At 38.4% G+C, this 19,933-nt stretch overlaps 1 protein-coding gene across 2 annotated transcripts in view; it reads left to right on the top strand.

Annotated features, from left to right (window-relative positions):
• Positions 1 to 19,933, top strand: part of gpc6b (glypican 6b) — a 66,159-nt gene that overhangs the window by 28,532 nt on the left and 17,694 nt on the right. Inside the window, exons 4-7 of one of the 2 annotated variants that reach the window (XM_044019369.1) lie at positions 460 to 625; positions 12,405 to 12,535; positions 13,199 to 13,342; positions 14,319 to 14,348. In XM_044019369.1, the coding sequence (XP_043875304.1) occupies positions 460 to 625; positions 12,405 to 12,535; positions 13,199 to 13,342; positions 14,319 to 14,348 (471 nt within the window). The remainder of the gene's footprint in view (positions 1 to 459; positions 626 to 12,404; positions 12,536 to 13,198; positions 13,343 to 14,318; positions 14,349 to 19,933) is intronic. The other variant, XM_044019370.1, reaches the window with a different exon arrangement.

The following is a 19,933-nucleotide window of genomic DNA, read 5'->3' as shown; positions in this document are numbered from 1 at the left end:
TGTGACTGTGGTGCTTAAAGAATGTTGCATGCTTGAAATCTTGTACTGTAATATGTCGATTTTAGTAGGTCACACAAATTTGCATTAGTCATCTGAAATGCCATATAGCTTACACAAGGCAAAGCATTGCATCCCTTTTTTGGACGCTTCTGCAATTGCAGATTTGTCTCCGGCGATTTACAAGAGTCTGTGGTGGTCGTTTGTCACTACAGCCACACTTCAACAAGCTTATATGGACAAATGATGTGGCAAATATAAAGTGGCATCATTAAAGGGATTATAAACATGTCACCTTTTCTTATGAAGGTGTAGAGCTGGTAGAATGCAATGTCCAGTAAATAAGTCGTAAATGGCAACAACAATTAAATAGCATGTAACTGTTTACTGATGGGAAGTAATCATGGATTTCATAGGTCCTGTTCAGGTACTAATGACTCCTGTCGCACTCTGTCCTCGCAGGTAAGCAGCACTCCATCATGTATGCGAGCGCTGACAAAGATGCTTTACTGCCCTTTTTGTCAAGGCATGCCAGCAGTAAAATCCTGTAAGAACTACTGCTTGAATGTCATGAAGGGCTGTCTGGCCAACCAAGCTGACCTGGATCCAGAGTGGAACCAGTACATTGGTAAGTATCACGTTTTTGTCTGTATAGTAAAGCTCTAATGCAGGTGTCTCAACCTCAAATGACCTGGGGGCCACTGAGTGTCTAGTGTGATCGGTCAAAGTCAAACGTTTTTCGAGGAAAATAGATTGGAATATTAATATTCATGATGATATATCACAGAATTTCAACATAAAATTGTTTATTTTGATATGGAACGATTTATGGTTCTCAATATAAACAAATTAATGATGAAAAACCATGTATAAATAACTGATAAATAACTGAAGTGGCAGGCTGCAAGCCATTGATCGGGGGCTGCAAGTTTGAGTCCCTTGCTCTAAAGTGGACATGAGGAAGAAACATAAACATAAACAAATCACACGATATTAGTAATCAATATAAAAGGACAATTATATAAAATTGTTCCTGTTTCTTTCCACTGTGTTCAGCGTTTTATTTAGCACACACAAACTCAGTGAAAGTAACTCTATCATAAAGCATTTTACAATTTAGTTTTTTCAAACTTATATTAAAAGTAGTTACAGTAAAATCTCCGACCTTCAGCGTTAAATAAAGGGATGTATTCTTTTGGCAGAGGTTGAGTTTCTATTTTAAAACGTCTAGGTTTCAGCTAGGTCTGTGTTGTTCATTTGTCACATTTTGAGAATAATTTCACTGACACACGTCACACGCTCGCTTTCCGTCTGTCAACATTTCCCTGCATGAAAAGATTTCATTTGTCTGTCTCTTGCTCTCCTGCTGGGCTAAATGGGGAATTGTAATAGGGCAAAAGTGCACTGCACGGAGCGTCAATGTTTGTGGAAAAGAAGTTCACCGGCAACTTCTTCAACTTGGAGACAAAGAACACAGACATGATTGTGTTATTTATAAATGAATTCATTTTTCATTTTTATAGTGTTATAAAGATGCTTCCTGCTGATGATTTGATATCAAATGCCCTGAATTTGCATATTGGCTGTTGTTAGCTATTAAGTCGTTTTGACTGAAAAGTTGTGATGTTTTAAATTATAATAATAATAATAATAATAATAAAAAAAAACATCATCTTATACATCGATTAAGGTTGTACCTCTTTGGATTTGTGCATTAAAATACCTATATATAAAATACCTAATGTTTTTATGTCTATTAGAGGTGTGTGTTAAGAGGTAGGGTTACAAATAAAGTGACAGTGGTAGAGTGAGACGTCTTTCAACTCGAAGGTTGTGGGTTTAATTCCTGGTTCCACTAGTCTAAATGCCGATGTAGGCAAGACACTTACCCCCATGTTGCACCTGATGGCTGTGCTGGCAGCGTGTGAATGAGTAAGAAAGGTGAGTGACAGGAAATGCAGTGCACAGAGATGTGCTGTTTGATTGTGTGGGTGAATGGGTGAATGGGTGAATGGCAAAGCTGTAGTATAAAGCCGCTTTTACTGTTATTTCTAGCAAAGTCGCTCTCCAATCGGATTTCTGAAACACATTCTCCTCCACTAGTCTCTCGTCTTCTTTAGCACCGAGCCGTTCTCTGCTGCACAAGTTTTATACCACACACTCTTTAAGCATGTGACCTTGATGCAGTTGCACGAAGTTGTGTGAGCCACTGGGACACTGTGAACCATAAACCTAAACAATGAGCAGCTCAAAGCAGGTGAAAGCTGCAAAGAGCTCCCGGTTGATTCTCAGTGGGGGTTTGCCAGCATTGCCAGTGCTGTTTGTGTTACAACGAGTTGTTTAGTATCAAAAAACATCTCCTAATAGTACAGATGAACAGTGATTGATTTAGGATTTTGTGAAAATCTTATATCAGCAACAACCTCATTAAGAGCATAATGGAATGTTTATCAGAGCATATACCTTTCTACTACTAGGTAGTAGAAATATTAGAAAACATACAAGTTTATTCATCTTATTTAGTCATTTGGATTACTAAGATAATATATTATTTACATGTCACCAAGGCATTATATCTTACTGTTCATTTCTGTGCCTGTACATTGTATGTCAGGCGAGAAAGAAAAGAATATTTTTCACTCCTGTACTTTCACGATGTGGAACGTATACAGTCATGTGACCTGAACAGCTCTATATGGTTCTGCAAGGGCAAGGCAGAGCAGCTGCAGTGCGGCAGGAGAGACGAGAAGACTGACAGATGCATGTTTGAGTTTGGGAACTTTTCTCTAAAAAGCAGGAACGTAGTGAAGTGTAAACCTTCATTAATCAACTTTACCAGCCTTGTCAATAGACCATATACTTCATTCCAGCGCACTCTTTTGCGTTGTTTACTCATTTTGTTTTCAAGTGTCATGATAATTTTGATTTATGAGGAGGGTTATTTTCCTAATATATTGTTCTTTTCATGTTGTTGCTTAAAAGTAAAAAAAATACTTCAGTGAGAAAATAATAAAGCTCTACGACTGCTCATTTCCTCTGATTAAAGTAAAGATACCTCTATTTGACAAATGATTCCCACTGTTTTTGCTTTTCCTTTGCGTCACACAAGGAGACCAGCATTCTCGTTGATAAATATGCCAAATTTCCCTACAATATACATAATTCACTTCAGCACAGTATGTTTTTTTCTCATTCTTTAGAAAGCATAGAAATAGATTGTTTTTAATGGATTTCAATTAATTTACCTTGAAATGAATTGTAATATGCTGCTGATAAAACCAAGTCTGCTACTGTCGCTTTTGTTGTCTTTGTAGCCAAGTAATCTGTTGCTAAGAAACACCTGTGAGAGCTCACATTCAACAGTCAACAAAGTAAACAAGGTGCCAACACAAGCTGTTGCAGCGTGTCTCTTAATTACATTTGCAACAGGTCAAGCAGCGTTTTACTGTCATGTGGATTGAGTTGCTCCAGATATTGCAGAATGAATGTATTTTCATAGCCAGTTTTTATCCAGCAATTCACTATATACATTGTTAGAAAGAGAGATTCTTTTTGGTACGATCGAAATATACCCCACTGACAAAGAACACAATCCCGACAGGGCCACATCATTTATTCTGTCTGTATCAGAACTCTTGTCAATTATTATTATTAATTTGGCTCTGACATTTATGCTCATTATAGGAAGAAAGATTTTCAATTAGCTTAATTTCTGACCACAAAAGAGGCATTTTTGTGACTATAAATGATCAGGAATGCTCTTTCATGTTCCGCACTGACAGCCAGGCGAGTCGAATGTGTAAAGCAGTCAAGTAAATGTGTTATATAAGGCACCGTTAAGAGAACTGGCTTTGGTTTGAGAGAAATTGAGAAAACACCTGAGTGTCCTGCAGAGCCAATGCAATGCAGACATGGAGCTGTGATATTTAACTTGAATGTCATGACGGCTCTTCACACCGCCATCATATCCTTACTTCACCGAGATGATGAGATTTTGGAGAGTGAAAAGGGCGAGAAATCCTCGGAACCCACAGGCTGCGCACCGAAATGCAGCGATTTGGGTTTTCTTTTTTAAACTTCTCCTCGCACAACTTTACTTACAGCAAACAACAATATCTCATGATACAAATTTCAGCCAGTGGGAAAACAAAAATAGACACTTATTCATACTTGTTAACCTCCCCCTTTAATCTTTTATCCGAGTGTGGAACAAGAAGAGATTGTTGCGGCTCTGACACAAGTAGATCTGGTGTGTGTGTGAGTAAACAGCTGCTTTGCTATATTATATAATATTCCATCGACTTGTAAGATCTTTCAAAGTCTCTGTATTTATTTTAGGTTTTATTTTTAATTTTTGTTTCTACTGCCTGTTCAAAAATAGTTTTTCCTTCTTTGAAATGAATTGATTTTTGAGTCCAGTGCACTTTAAACGATGCGAGCCTACGTCTCATCCTTCGTCTGCATTTGTAATCATGTGATACACAGAACACGTATGCATTATTTTTTTTTTATTTATTAATGCCGCTGCTAGAATTAGCACAATATAACACCAAATGAGCTAAATAGTACCTTAGAGAAGATTAAATGTGCCCTGCTGAGTAGCCATGCAGGCTATAATCCATTTGTTCCCACTGGAGAACAAATCCTTTGCTGACCTCTCCCCATTCTGCTCCTAATCAGATAATCTATTCAGTGCATTAATTACAAAAGCTGATGGTAATAATATTTTAGGCAGTATATTTAATTAGTCAATTGATTTCAAACACCAGAATACGAGTGAGAAATCAAATGTTTACTCTGTGCATCTCCTTATATCCTACATAACAAAGCCCTCCATGTACAATTTGATTAAATAAAAAGTTCTGATGAACTGATGCCAGTCTTTTCAAAATGCCCAAGCACCCATATACACCTAATCCTCATTATCAAACAGTCCAGAACATCATGTTTCTGCATAAATCAATATCTGTTTTAAGATCATCTGTTTGACGGTGTTTATTTGGGTTTTTGTTTGTCTGTTTGTGGAAAAATCTGACTTTTTTAACCATTTTTGATGTTATTTTCCAGGCTTTCAAATCAAAGTCATCTTCCTCTGAGGTTATTTAAATACCAGCCACATGCTGCAGTCATAAATATTGTCCTCTACAGTTTGTATTGTGTCATTTTTGTTTCCTGCTGACATGTTCTTGACATCTATGAGGGAACTTTTCCTCCTCCACCTTTAAAATATTCATTCTTTTTTTTTTTTTTGTTAAAGGAAATTGCTTGAGTGGGCCACAGTTTTATTTGCAATCTTGTTGAATGATGTTTACAAGCTGTTGCTGTTTCCTCCTGAGAGACATGTCACCACATTGGAAGCGATCTGCATCGATTCTATCTGCTCATTTCTTTTTAATTAGGTGATTTGTTTCACTCTGTAACTGGAGCCAGCTACAGCCCCACTGTTTATGAAAATTGAAGCCAGCAACATATCCTTTCCGCTGTGAAAAATTCCTCATGAATAAAATATTGACTAGAAAATAACCTTTCTCCATAACACATTGAAAGTGGACAGTTAGACCACACACATGATTTCTGCTCACAGGGGTTTTTGAATGGTGTTCCTCTACCAGCATGAATTCTGATTTATCTCAGACCTTTAACACTTTACCATGATGTATTTCTCTTTTCACACCTACAGAGAGACACAGGTTAAATATGCGCTTACAAACAGATATTGTGCTTCTGACTTGGCTTTCATCATCAGGCATTTACTGTATATTAACCATACAGTAGGAGTTCAATATTCAATATAGGAGTATTCCTAAAGACTGAAATAGATTTACTAAATTAAAATGAACTCCACAATGGATCTGAAGTAGGGAGAGAGAGAGAGAGAGCACAAATAGGAGAGTAAATGAGAGCAAGTGCACTGCAAATATAAGATAATTGTGTCATATATAGGAAGTGCATTTGCAGATGTCAGACACTGAATGGTGACAGCCTCAAATTAGCCTGACGTGAAATAATCACCAGTTGTCATGTGTTCATGTCTTTTGCTTCTGTAGAAGCACTTACAGCAGTAAAACTTGATATCACATTATTATTTCTCAAATACAGGAAAAGTTCTTTCAGTTACCACTTGCCACACCATTGAAATAGAATAGAATAGAATGGAACTGTATTTAAATAGGGATAATACAGTTAACGTAGTAACATAGCATTAAAATGTAAATGCATAACAACTACAAGCTGAACAACAGTACACACAATAACAATTGTCAAATGTTAAATACAAAACATAATTAGTACAAAAGAGTATGATCAAATTTGCTAAAACTACACTTGAGTGTACATGAGTACATTTTGCCCTGGAAGTCATGTGTTATACTGGGTGCATACTAGGGATGGGTATCGGTCAGTATCGGCATCAGTCCAATACTGCACAAAATCACTCGATCAGATATGGGACAGATACCAAATCTAGAATCTGATACAATGCAAAAATCCTTCTTCTTTTTGGGAGAACAATATTTGTTTCACAGTTGGAGAATTGTGTCTTTGATATTAAATAACAGCTTCATAGTTCATAAATGGTCTAAAATCACTGTATTGGACTAATATCGGCATCGATAGATACTCGAGTTTGTGATATTCGCATTGGACACAAAAAAAGTGTCCCATCCCTAGTGCGTACGAGACGAAGTCAGAGAAGCTGAAATGACTGTTGGCTCCCACTGATCATCATGAATTAGCGCTGAGCTTCCTTAAAAACATGGCCCTGAATATTATTTGTATGAGCATATTCTGCAGGTGCCGTATTTGAATCTGTCTCACTCTCACTGATTTCAACAGATTTAAGTTTAGCTTGTTCTGCATAATTACCTCAAAGAAAAAGAGGGTCAAAATGAGTTTGGATCAGATTTTTGTGTAGTAAATCATTGCAGAGTGTGAACTCTTGTAAGCACACATAATAGATGTCAAGTTTCCACACATGCAACACCCACAAAATGGAATGACATTTTACTAAATATGTGTCATGACCAGGCTTATAGGGGAAAACCTGATGGTAACATGAATACGGAGACTCACTCTTCCCAACCACAAACTAAACAAACCATTTTAAAGGTTTATTAAAAACAAGTTCAAAATGTCTGCTGGCAGAACCTCCTGTGCAGAAACCAATCAGCTCCCATTCACTCAAACATCTCGCACTCACACCTTCATCATTTACCTCTATTACCTTATATTTGGTGTAATCTGCTCTTCACCTTCAGGTAGTTTGTGGTTTTCCTTCAGAATTTCTATCCAGACAAAGATGGCTTAAGAGCACAGCAGTCATTTTCAACGTTAGATTAAAGAAAGATGATAACAAGTGATATCTTGATAACTTGAAGTTTTGATTGCAAATTGCAAAGTACTTGTGATAAATGAATGTATTTATTTATTGTTCGGCACAATGACACTCAAAAGTAGCCGTGGATTCTGCTCCCACTTGAATAAAAAGTGAGTCACTACGTGGCTGTAACCAAGCTGGGTTGCACTTATCAGCAACTTCAAACAATTCAATTATGAAGAAGTCGTGTCTTCTCAAAGCAAAGCCCACTTGTTTTTAGCAGTGATCCATAAGTATGTTGACATTTTTAATACTAGTGCAGAAGCCTGCCTGTGTTTATTTCTGTTAGTTTTTTATGACGAGATAGACATTGCTCACTGCTATGAATGTTTCTGTCATGAAGTGGTACCTTATTAAAGAAAGTCTTCTGGGGACAGTAACTTTCTCTCATTGCTGCCGGTTTCTATAGCAACCTGTGTGACTGCCGAACCACCCATGAAACACTGGGTTAAGAGTTGAATTAAATAATTATGAAATTGTATAAGATTGTATTATTATTTGACAGAGCTTGGTTAGCTCTTATTTCATGTTCCAGTCTCTATGCTATAGTCTAACATCCGTGTATTTATATGTTTAACATCTTTCCCAAAAGGATTTGTTGAAGTTGAGTAAAAAGCAGTAAGTAGGTTTTCAGCAGTGTGAATTATTTAGATCATTCAGAGATTTTAAATTTCGGCAGTTCCTACTTTCACATCTTAGCAAAGAAACTGCTGCAGAGAAGCACGAAAAGGGACATTCATATTAAGAAAGTAGCCTCTTAACGTAATGTAATTGAATGATTAAGATAAGACTTAAAAACATCAGATATTGCCATGTTTCACCTTAATATTGTCCTCATTTTATATTTTGCTGCTACAGTGAGGACATTGCTTTGTTGTGTCCCGCTTTGTTTGGTGTGTCTTTAAATCAATAAAACCTCTTACTTCCCTTTCCTTTATTGTAGAGGCCAAAGTTCTGTGAGTGTGGAAAAATATGTTAAAAATTTATCCAAAAACAGTTTCCCTTCAAACTAATTACAAAAAAAGATGACTTATTTTGCTCAAGAATATGATTAATTACCCATTATACATTTTATACATTATATAAAATATTTCAAAAGAACACACAAAGCTGCAATGGTTGAACAATGTGTCCTCACTTTGTTTAATGCGCAAAAGCATCTGTAGCTAAAATATTAATTTCCATTTAGTTTTATAGATCCCCGCTTCTCTAATCACTCCCACTTACACAGAGACATGGTTGAGCAGCTCTAATCAGAGATTTTCTTCCCACCTGTGCAAATATTAATTTGGCAGAGAAGGGGGACCTTAGTGAGGAGAGCGAGATGATTCTCTCCGGTGTGTTTATGAGCACTGAGGCTTATTATTGTCTCTGCTGTGAGCCGTTTGGCGGCTGATGCGGTCTGTGGTTAGTGGTGGCGATGTACCGTGTAAAGTGTGGCTTTGACGAAGTGCGAACTGTGATGTTGATTTCTTTGAAATGACAAGACATTAATGAAACTGTGCTTTTGAATGACTCATTATCAGATTAAGTTCCACTGCAGCCCCAGCGTCAGTGCTGCTCCAGTGCGGTTGGTGTGCTGCTCGAAACAAAAATGTACAGAACAAATGGTAAAGAGCTGAATAATGTTTTATTGTTATTGTTACAATGGTATGTAGTTAAATGGCAACACATACTATGGAAACAGCCTGATATTGAGCAGGCAATATTTGCTATATCAATATTTGTTTTATTCACTAGTGTAAATAGTGGTAATGATATTGAGTAAAGCATATAAAACATTTCAGGAGATTTAATAAACAAGTCAAGAAACCACGACATCTGTAGGATATATATCCTTTGAGGATTCTGTAAATATTCATTTTTAAAAAGTGATTGAATTGTCAAGAAGTGAAGCAGAAATGTTAAACACATAGTGGTGCTACTGTATATGGTCCTTGAATCATTTTCAAGGGGGACACACTTGAAAAATATTCTCTTTTTCTATGGCTGACCTAAAAGTATGGTTGACATATATATTATCAGTTAGTCTAGAGTTGTCATATGAGAGTTTATATCAAGAGAACAGAGATTATTATTTTGAAGTAGAAGAAAAAAGACTAGTTCTTTATAGTCCTGTCCTTTCTTTGTGCTGATGTGTTCTAATGTATAATGAACTTCTTTGAGGGTTTTTTTTTTTTTATCAGATGACAACATGTGTTGGCATTTTGTTCTTCCTCTCCACTTTCATACCAATTCATACAGAACCATTAGTTGGTTGACTGAACCACAGATGAGCTGTGCTTTACAGAATCCAAATAACACTACAGCCATTTTTCATCCCATGGAGCTCTTCACAGGCAAAGAGCCATAGATGGCCTTTTTCACTTTCCTTATTTGTCCTTGTCTGCTGGAGGCTTGCTGCTGGCTGACATAGCCTGAATTTAAGAGGACATCAATCTCGATAAAGAGGCAGAGCCCGGAGTAATATTACCTTCACAGATATATATTTTTTTTTTTGTATACGAGACAGCACAAATAAGCATGTCTCACATCACAAACTGAAACATTAACCTACACAATGGAACAAAACTGGCTCACAATGGGTTTTCACAGCATGGGTGCCTTTTAGTTTTACAGTATATGTCTGTATCCACTAAGGCACAGTATCAGCCCAGAATAGGAAAAGATGTGTCTATTTGCATGGCTGTGTCGTGATGATAACAAGATGTCCTCTGGCTGGCCACTGGCCTAACAGTGCTGCAGAAAGCAGCGCAGGGAAAATTTGGCTCAGAGAAGCGGCCAGGCCGCTGCGGACTGGACTTTGTGCACTCTTCATAAATGAGAGTCATTAATTCTCCATGTAGGTAGAAGTTTTCACATGTGGCGCAGGAGCCCTCTCTTCCTCGAGGGCAAAACCCAAACCCGTCATCTTTCAAATCAGTCAGGACCACGTGTCATTCTTCTGCTTTCTTCTCTCTTCCCTCTGTCTCTCTCTTCCTGCGGTTTCTTTGCTTTCTCCGTGTTAGTATGAGGCTCCGTCTTTTTGTCAAGCCCATCTGATAAGTTGCAGATAAGTCACCATTGTTGGGAAAGATTGCCATCGCCTCTGATGCTGGAGGCACTCGTCTTTTCTTTTTTCGTGAAATACAAGTTGTTCCCACTTGGTTTCTTTGACCTAAATTTTCCGTATTTCCACTTGACAATTTTTAAGCTTATGCTTGAATTTGACTTTGTTGTGTGTGTGTTTGTTGAAAAAAAATAAAAAAATAAGCAGACATACCTGAGGCAGCGGAATACATTTACATTATAATTAGATTAAATGTGACAATGCCACTTTCAAATTATTTTGGGGGGAAATATAAGACAGAGATACAATCTCCAGCCTTGATTGCAGTTCAGTATCAAGAAATCACAAGGAAAAGCCATCCGCATCAATTCTAATGGATAATTAGCGACTGCCTTCTCTGATGGGTCATCTGCACTTCCCCACACGGCAGCAGAGTGGTGAGATTGAACAGCTTGTGTAGAAAAACATTTGGCACTGACATACGGTCGTCTGTAGCTGATATTAAAATCTCAGGGTACATCACAGGCTATTTGCAGTCCACAGTGTAAACAAACAGAAGAGCTCTTCAAAGGCTCAGACTTAAACATAATTGGACAGGAAATGGAGCCAGAGAGGAGCTAATGTTTCTCGGCTCTTTTCCTCTGCCATTAGTGATCTCAAAATTTGGATTAGGTCGGCTGTTATAGAACTGGAGTGCATTTATTTTATTTTATTCTATGTAACATTTTTTTTTCATGTTCAGTATTTATTTCCTATTTCTTCTTTAAATGTCTGGCTATCATTCACAACTTTCAAGTATTATAGTTTTATATTAATATCTTGTGCACTTTAATATCTATACATGTACTTCAATGTCTATATATATAAATACAGACACCATTTATCTTGTAGTTTATGGAAGCAGCAGCTATATTATTAAAAAATAAGGTGTTTTCCACATTTACGGCATAGGTTAAATGAACAGTTCGGACACTCACAAGCATGCCATTGTTTCTGCAATCTTCAAAATGATGGGATGACCTAATTTAGTCAGGAGGTAATTGTAGTCATGATGACAGGCTGCTGGTGAGGTCCTATCCTGGGAGGTCTGTGGATGGAGAAACCTCTCCTCACAGACCGTCTAAGTGCTGGCTCCAGGTCTGAAACTTGCACAGTTATGAGCTGGTGGTTTGGTGACGTTCAAATCCCTGTGCCACTGCGTTCAAACGTAGAACCTCCGTTACAAAGACGTAGGCCCATTAACGTACACCCTGCGGGGTTTGGTGCACTTTGACACTTTGCCTAACGAGCTTGAGTTTGAATCATCACAGTAAATATCAAATAGTATTATACAAAATCCCTTTTTTAATGGGGGTGTCCACAAATTGATTTTAATGATTCCATGACCTTTTAGTCTTCATTGCTCACCGCAGATGCAAGTCAGTGCTTAGCTTTGAAATGTGGCTCATCAGAATTATTCATTACTCCTGTGCAACCTCATTTTATTGACTTGGGTAATGACTTTGATTATGATGTGAATGTGGAGGTATTTGATAATACTAGTAGTGTAGTGAGTAATGATTACAATCCAAGACACAGTCACTACCTCCACAGATTTTTCTTTTAGTATTTGTTATTTCTCTTTTGTTCTATACAACCAAACAGCCCAAAACAAAACTATTTTTAATCAATAGAGAAAAATGCATCAATATATGTAGCAAATGCTGGTCAATATTTTATAGAATCACTCATTCACTCAGTACAAATGTGGTCAATATAGAATTTTAACATTTTTTACACTTTAACAGAGTGTAGCCATGAGTAAATGAAATTTGCCTTGTGTAATGCTGTGTTATCTACAGTAAATGTGTGAATCAAACATCACTTCACTTGAACTGTGTTGCGTTATTTTCGTATGCAGAGGGTTTGTTTTCCTCTCTGAAGATGTCTCTTTGCACCCACTCTGCCTCCCAACACAGCACCTCTTTACCACTGTTTTTACAGATGCCCTGCTGCTGGTGGCACAGAGGCTGGAGGGACCTTTCAACATTGAATCTGTCATGGAGCCCATTGATGTCAAGATATCAGAGGCCATTATGAATATGCAAGACAACAGTGCGCAGGTCTCCTACAGGGTATGTCAATTAGTTGAATTCCAAAAATAACACCTCAGACAGATTGCTGAAATCAAACTTCCCACAAATGAAATAGTGACTAAGAGGGAACTTGCTGTAAGCCACACGAGGCTGTGTCTAAGGTGTGCAGTAGAACACATTCTAATTATGTCCAAGTATAGGTCTTATATTTGAATTATATGTTTCACTTTGGTCAGAAAATCTTAGTTCAACTAACAGTATTTAATGTGTTTCCTGTGCTTTACTGCATTTTTCTTTGCCCACAAAATTGGACTCAGGGAGGAAAAAAAATTGTAGGTGGTTGTGAAGATTTTTTTTTTTCCTGCCCACACAGTTTCAAATGTCAGTTTTCATTCAACGCTAAATGCTCTGTTGGCTTTCCCATGCAACAGATGCAGTTTTGTTTATGGTTTAAGTATATGTGGTGTTTTCCCAAAACCCTGTAAAAACTAAACTCCATCATCTTAAATAGCATTGGTCACAGCTCCTCGTCGAGTCACCTCTCAACATGATTACCTCAACTTGACGTAGAGTACTGTCACGTTGGTAATGTGGGGTGAAAGCATCACAGGACCTTAACAAAACAGCATGTTGTCCCTATTTTCCGCGTCCAAAGTAATTCAAACCCCTGACAACTGGGTGCCCATGTTTTTGTAATTGCAGGTCTTTCAAGGTTGTGGTCAGCCAAAGCCCGCAGGAATGACTAGGTCTACCCGCAGTGTTTCGGATGTGTTCAACGCCCGCTTCAGGCCGTACAGTCCAGAGGAGCGGCCTACCACTGCAGCTGGCACAAGCCTAGACAGACTGGTAAGGAGACAGAGCACATGCTGCTATTTTCAGGCAAGACACTGCCTTAGAGTAAACATGATTCGTCTCTCTGACTTGACACTGTTGATTAAAGCTGGTGATTTGGCAACATAAGCCCCTGGAGCCGGAAATTAATTCTTTGTACTCATCCTCCACACAGACCCCTCTATTGATTTGTGTTTGTTAACGAATCAACAGCTTTACCCCCAAGAGGGCAGTGGACAGTGTGGTGTGATGCATTCAGTGCCCTTCTCATCCCTGTGTACTTAGACGGACAGAAAAGAGGGGGATGAAAGGCGATACAGTAGATAGATTGGGTGATGCTGACCATATCAGTTGCTATGAAGCGCACCTTTTATTTGCTGTCAGATTAGTTGCATGTTTGTTGGATTGGATCCTGATACACAGATTTCCATCTCAAACAACCTTGAAACCTAAAATGCTGCATCAGGGTAAAGGTTAACGTGGAGCTGACAGTCCAATTCAGGTGAGAGACAGTTCTCATCATGGATTACCTTTACACAGCCACTGAGCCCTTCTTCTCTCCCCTCTAGCCCCTTTCAAAGTGAATCTTTTCAAGCTTTCTATATGTTGGTATTCAGAGCTATACTGTATCGCACACCTTTGAAATACTTTTTTTAATTACTGACTCTTGATAAATAATAAATGTCTCTCCAACAGTCCTTAAAACATGCTTATTCCATTGTCCTAGTGTGTTCTTTTAGTTTGCTTAATGAATAAATAATTAGAAAAGCAGCAGCTTTTCTTCACATCCGGCTCTTGGCGTCCCATAATAAATGAGTTCTTTTCTTTTTTGTGCTAATTATATTTTTACACAGTCCACTTTATTAGCTGATTTCTGGTGTTTCATACAGAGCAGTTGTCTTTTTAGCTTTGCATGTCCATCAGTGGTCTCTTCCACCTACACTGAATTAATAAAACATGTCTGTTTCCCTGCCTTTCTGCTGCAAACCAGAGGATTGTTTGGAATGCGATGCAACAAAGTGTAAGGTTCATAATTTTATACTCATTTCTTTTCTTCCTTTTTTTCCGCTTGAACTATTGTGTTCCTTTGTTTTATATCGTATTTCTGGAAGAGGGAATTATGTTTAAACAATGTGCTATTTCAGATTTCAAAGTAAACAATCTTCTCGGCCTGTAAATCCTAGTCGTTTTAATTTTCATATCACTCAGAATCATATACTGTCTTTGAATCTGCAATGACGGAGTCATTTATCAACAACAAAAATGGCCGATGTGGTGTATTATGGCTTCTATCAGCTGTTAAACTTGGTATTTTACAGTCGAACTGCAAACTCCAAAGGGAGAGTTAAACGCACAGTGTTCTTTATGCTAGTGAGGATTCCTCTTTGGGGATCCAACACTAACGCTGCTCAACTGCCATATTTATTCTAGTCATATTCCAGTCCAAGATCTTCATTGCCATTGCTAATAAACCAGCTCCTGGAAGAAGCTGACGGATCTACCTGTGTAGTCAGAGCTTGCAGAGAGGGGCTGGTGACAGAGCGTCGCAGCCTGCATTTGCTCTAATGACACAATTATGTGAGGGCTCCAGAGTATTCAGTAATAACTGGGCTTTCAGCCTATCCTACAAAATGGAGCATAGAGACAGGGACTTGATTCCAACTCACCATAACTCTTACCTGCTTTAGGCGTCCAGTCTCTGTCACTGCAGCTTTGAAGGGAGTAGACCTCTAAAAGCTCCAGAACCTTGGCATGCCAGGTTTATCAGAGCGTTTCACTGAAAAGAGCAGGTGCAAAAATGTGAGCGCAAAGTTTGGTGAATGTGAAAAGAAAGTGGAAAAAAAGCCACCAAAAAAAAACCAGGTGATAAATCGCAGGTGGTGTTGATCACAGTCAGCACTAATTTCATACAGTACAAGTTGGTGATAATTACCAGTGAGCAGTATGAGGCTGACTGTCTAGACATGAAATAATTAACACAACAGAGTCATGGTGCTTGTGTGGTTAACCACAATATGCCTTTGTTCTTCTCTGCTGTTCCTCTTTCTGGTTTTATGTCACATGATAATACAGCAACACACGTTGTGTTTTAGTCAACTGAACCAAGACTTATTAAGAGGTCATGATTAGCAATCATGAGCAATTCTCATTATCTCAGAAATCCTTTACAGTCCATGACCAGAATCTACGTCCTATTGATAACATCACCCTTACAGTTTATAACAGCAGCTGAATGTGTCCACCTGTGGCCCGTCCGACACAACTTAAAAAAAGATTAATTCAAGTCTTTTTCTGTGAATTTGAGGATCACGGGGGAGCTGGAGCAATCCCAGCTGACATGGGGTGAAAGGCTGTGGTAGGAAGCAGGAGTACCCAGATAGAACAGACCCACGCACACACACAAGGGGGGGAACCTGCAACATCCACACATAGAGACAGGCGCTTTCAAGCCTCTGCACTGCTGTGTTACCCAATTCAATATCCTATGTCATTCACTTTGGTTAATATAATGGGTTCAATACGCCTATAAGAACTATAACAGTATGAAAAGAATATAACTGTTGTATGAGTGATATAACAGTGTGAACCTGGCGATCATGTTATAAGTACTGGAACAGTTGCAGTAACTGGTCTCTACTAAAACAAAAGTTGTTCAGCTAACGGTGCATTATCTCGATTGAAGTCAAACATTAGCATGCAGAAGTGTGGCCAGGAGGCACGGAAACCTGAACTGAAAATGCATGGGTTGCCCTGGTTTTATCTATACCATCATGTCTTGTGAAAAAATAAAATGAATTTCTGTTGAAGTACAGCAGCAGAGATCAGAGCCTCTACTTGTCGTCACACTGGCAGACAGGTGCTGTTCTCGATCGTGCAGATTATAGACATGGCAACAGTACAGTACAGTAGAGTGCTGAGGTAGCTACAGTACATCACATGCGATAATGTTGTCAAAGAAATTTCCATTAATGCCGACATACTGTGAAAGACCAGAGAACAAAGGCTGTACCTTTATAGTTTAGCAATTTTGATCGTGGCCTCTTTTTGTATACGATCTGCATCATCACTCTCCAGCAAGTCAGATGTTGGGTTTGGTCAGTTAAACGAAAGCCTGCAGCAGAATGTGGTCATCATTAACATTAGGGTCATAGCAGCTAATTATATAAAAAAAGGCGGTATGGTGTTATCAGGAGCCACATGTTAATGACTGTACCAGGGTTACTTCAATCATACGTGTGTATACATTTTGTTTTTAATTGGTTGAGGCCGGGGCCTGACTGCGGTTGTCTCCGGCTGGAACTAGATCCACCCACTTCTTACGCCTTCTGCACGCCACGACAGATGCTTTGAGTCACAACCTCATGCATGCACCGTTTTTGTAAGACGCTTACATGTCACTACATTTAATGTTTGCAAGAGTGAAAAGGCCATGCACAATTATCCACAATTAGCAGGTAACTAGTAAGACTATGAAAGTCAGGTAGAAGATGATCCAGCTCTTTGCGAGCAAGAATGGTGAGGGCACTGAACCACTTTGTGCGAAGCTTCGTAAGGAAATTTAAAGGTTTTTCATTCGGCTCAAAGACAATTGATTACAAAGAAGAAGACCAACCATGTAGAGTTCATAATACTGTGAAAATTCAGAGAGTCAGGTGAAGTCTCTGTGTTGTCGGCATCCATTTCGATTTAAGTGAGTAAATAAGTGTCCTAACTTTCTTTGACAATATTTTGAAAGCACTACTAGGTTTAATGTAACGACATTAATATAAAAATCTGGAAATAGAGATGCAAATGTTTGTCCTTTTTTCCCGTGGGTTTCATTGCTACGTGACTCTAATGTTAGATCGATGCAAGGCTGCCTATAAATGACTCCGATAGCAGTGTGTTTGTGCCCTTTACAGATTCTCTTCGTCTTCTCACATGAGTGCTAGGCATACAGAAAGTCACTACTGGTCTACATGTTATTTTACCCTTCATCGTTTCTGAGCGTTAAAACCAGTGGATTTGTCCTAGGTCTATTCATTAGCCATGTTCTGAATCCATCTCTGGGCTGAGGTTGCATCAATGTACATATTATTGTAGCAGCAGGTGTCACATATTGTATCTTGCAAACTTATCCTTGTATCTCAGCGGTTCTTCAGCACCAATGTACTGTAAGGCAGGAGTTCAGTGGCAGGTAACCAACATGGTAAATGATTTTTGAATCAAGAATAAAAAAAGAAAGAAAATAATTGCTATTGCTATCTATGATTCTCTGTCCTTGCCTGCGTTCACTGCAGTGCCTCACTAGGTTGCTAGTTATCCTGTCAAATGGATTCTGAGTGTTGAACAAATATTTTGTGCAATATTGTGAACACAGACATGTGAGATACTGTGACCGGAAAGTTTGATCACTTCTCGTTTCAAACATAGGGCAGCGTGACAAACACAGGGTTTGACCAGAAGCAGCTCTTTAGCGGCTTGTTATCACACAAATGAAGTAACAGAGCTGTAACTGTGCTTTTACCTTAAGCTTTTTTATTCCCATATCGCTGTTCTGTTCTGCTCATGAGGCTATTTGTAAAGGTGTTAGTTTTGTCTAGAGCTGCTGCCTTATTGCCCTCATTAATGTCAAAGCACGTGTGCGGTCACCCTCCCAACAGGGATGGGACTGTGTTCTCTGTGAGAGCTGGTCTTTGTTGACCCACACACTGTCCTCGCTTACATTCTAACACAGGATAATTACCCATGATAGTGACACTGCTCAGCCTCGTGAATGTTGACAGTAGTTAAAAGTGTCTTTGATAAGAACCTCTAGTCCGTGCACAGGAAGGGGAGTGGATTCATTTCTTCTGTTGCCTATAAAGGAGCCTGGAGGAGTGGGCCCACCTCCAGCTCAATGAGCCATGACTGTTTAATTGCCTGACATTCTGTCAGAGCACACACGCTCAAAGCGTTGACAAAAAATGGAGATTTGTAAGTCCAAAGAGGGGATAAAGGCACAACAGACTGTCAGACAGAGAGGCATATTAAAGATACGAGGTGGTGCTTTTAATTTGACATTTATAACAAGTTTGGTGCAGTTCAATTTAGAGGAGTTTTATTGGTCCTCTTTGTAGCCTTAGTGTTATATATGGTACATGTTTTATCACAGTGGTGCTATAAACAAAAGAGTCAAACACAACGGACTGTTTACAGTGACAGTGGGGAGCAATATTTGTCAAAAAGTAATCCTCTGATCCATGACTGTGTGTCCATAAATGCTGTGAGGGCTTAACGTGTAGCGTTTAGAAGAATTCACTGTCAGATCTATACATATGTGTTGTATAAATTACATTGCTACACTAATAGTGACTTCAAACATGTCCACATACCTCAGAAATTGACTTCTTAACGCTCTCATCTGGTTTTGATAACTTTCAAATGTTTCAATAAGCGATTACTGCCCACGTCAGTCCACAAAAACAAAATCCTCTTGCAACAGGCATATTCTCGCAGTAATAGAGGAAATAGAGGTGAACATACCATAAAAAAATTTGATTTTCCCAAATCCAATTTTCACCTGTTTCCTAATATTCAGAATCACCATTGGCATATCTGTTTTTCTGTGCACGCAGATATGGACGGTTAGATTTAATATTGTGACAATGCACATCAATTGTAAACAAATTATAGCTGCCTTTCATCCATGGAGAAATAATTTACTCATGACCTTCTCTCCATTTCTCTCGCTGCTTCTCTGCCTGTCTCACCCTGTCAAACATTTGTTTGTCCTCTTGGAGAAGGTAACCATTTTTGAAAACCAAAGTCAACAATCAATAGTGGCTACCCAGCATGCATTTAGGCATACACCCCAAGGTTAGTCCAAACTTGCCACGTCAATTCCAGACTCCTGTTCAAAACAGAATAAAATAAAATAAAAACACACTTTGCAGAAGCTTTGGAAAAAAGTGTTTCTAATCTGGAGTCACAACATGATAAACATGATGGATTGCATTAGGATTAACTGAATAAACATCTCTCTCTTTTTTTCTCTATGACATGGTGCTTCTTCATGTATCTGATATTTTGTTCTGACAGAATGCTATGATACACATTTTAAAACACAGTCACTTGTCTCTTGAGTTCTTTTTTATTATTATTATCATTATTATTATTTTTAATTTTAAAATAGCATCTACACTGTTTTTCTTATGGAGCATCGGAAGAAATATGTGTCTTTTTACAAGTTAAATTGCTGATATCTGCTACTCCAGGTCCATATCTTGGTAAAATTTTAAGTTTTTTCACATCCCACTAAGCTGAATATTGGACTGGCATTCAAACTAGTTGTGTCATCAAATTCTGCACATAAACCTGCATGCCTTAAATTCAGTTTCCTTCAGCAGTTGAATATGTAAATCAGCTTCTTGTTTCAAAGTCTATACATACATTATTCTGCACCGGGAAGGTCAACCATCCATGTTAATGTACGCCAAACAAAAATGTTTTAGTTGAGCTGGACTTTATGAAAGGCAGTGAAAAGCCAGTTACCAAGTGTATTGTATTCTTCTGTTCTTCATCTCGCCCATGTGTGTCTTTTGCGATAGAAAAAAAAAGTCAAAAAGATGCTGTCACCATTGTTCT

The sequence above is a fragment of the Solea senegalensis genome, linkage group LG2 (genome assembly GCF_019176455.1).
Source record: "Solea senegalensis isolate Sse05_10M linkage group LG2, IFAPA_SoseM_1, whole genome shotgun sequence".
In the NCBI taxonomy this organism is placed as follows: Eukaryota; Metazoa; Chordata; class Actinopteri; order Pleuronectiformes; family Soleidae; genus Solea; species Solea senegalensis.
Note: the sequence above shows the minus strand (reverse complement) of the source record. Positions and strands in the feature narration are given on the sequence as shown.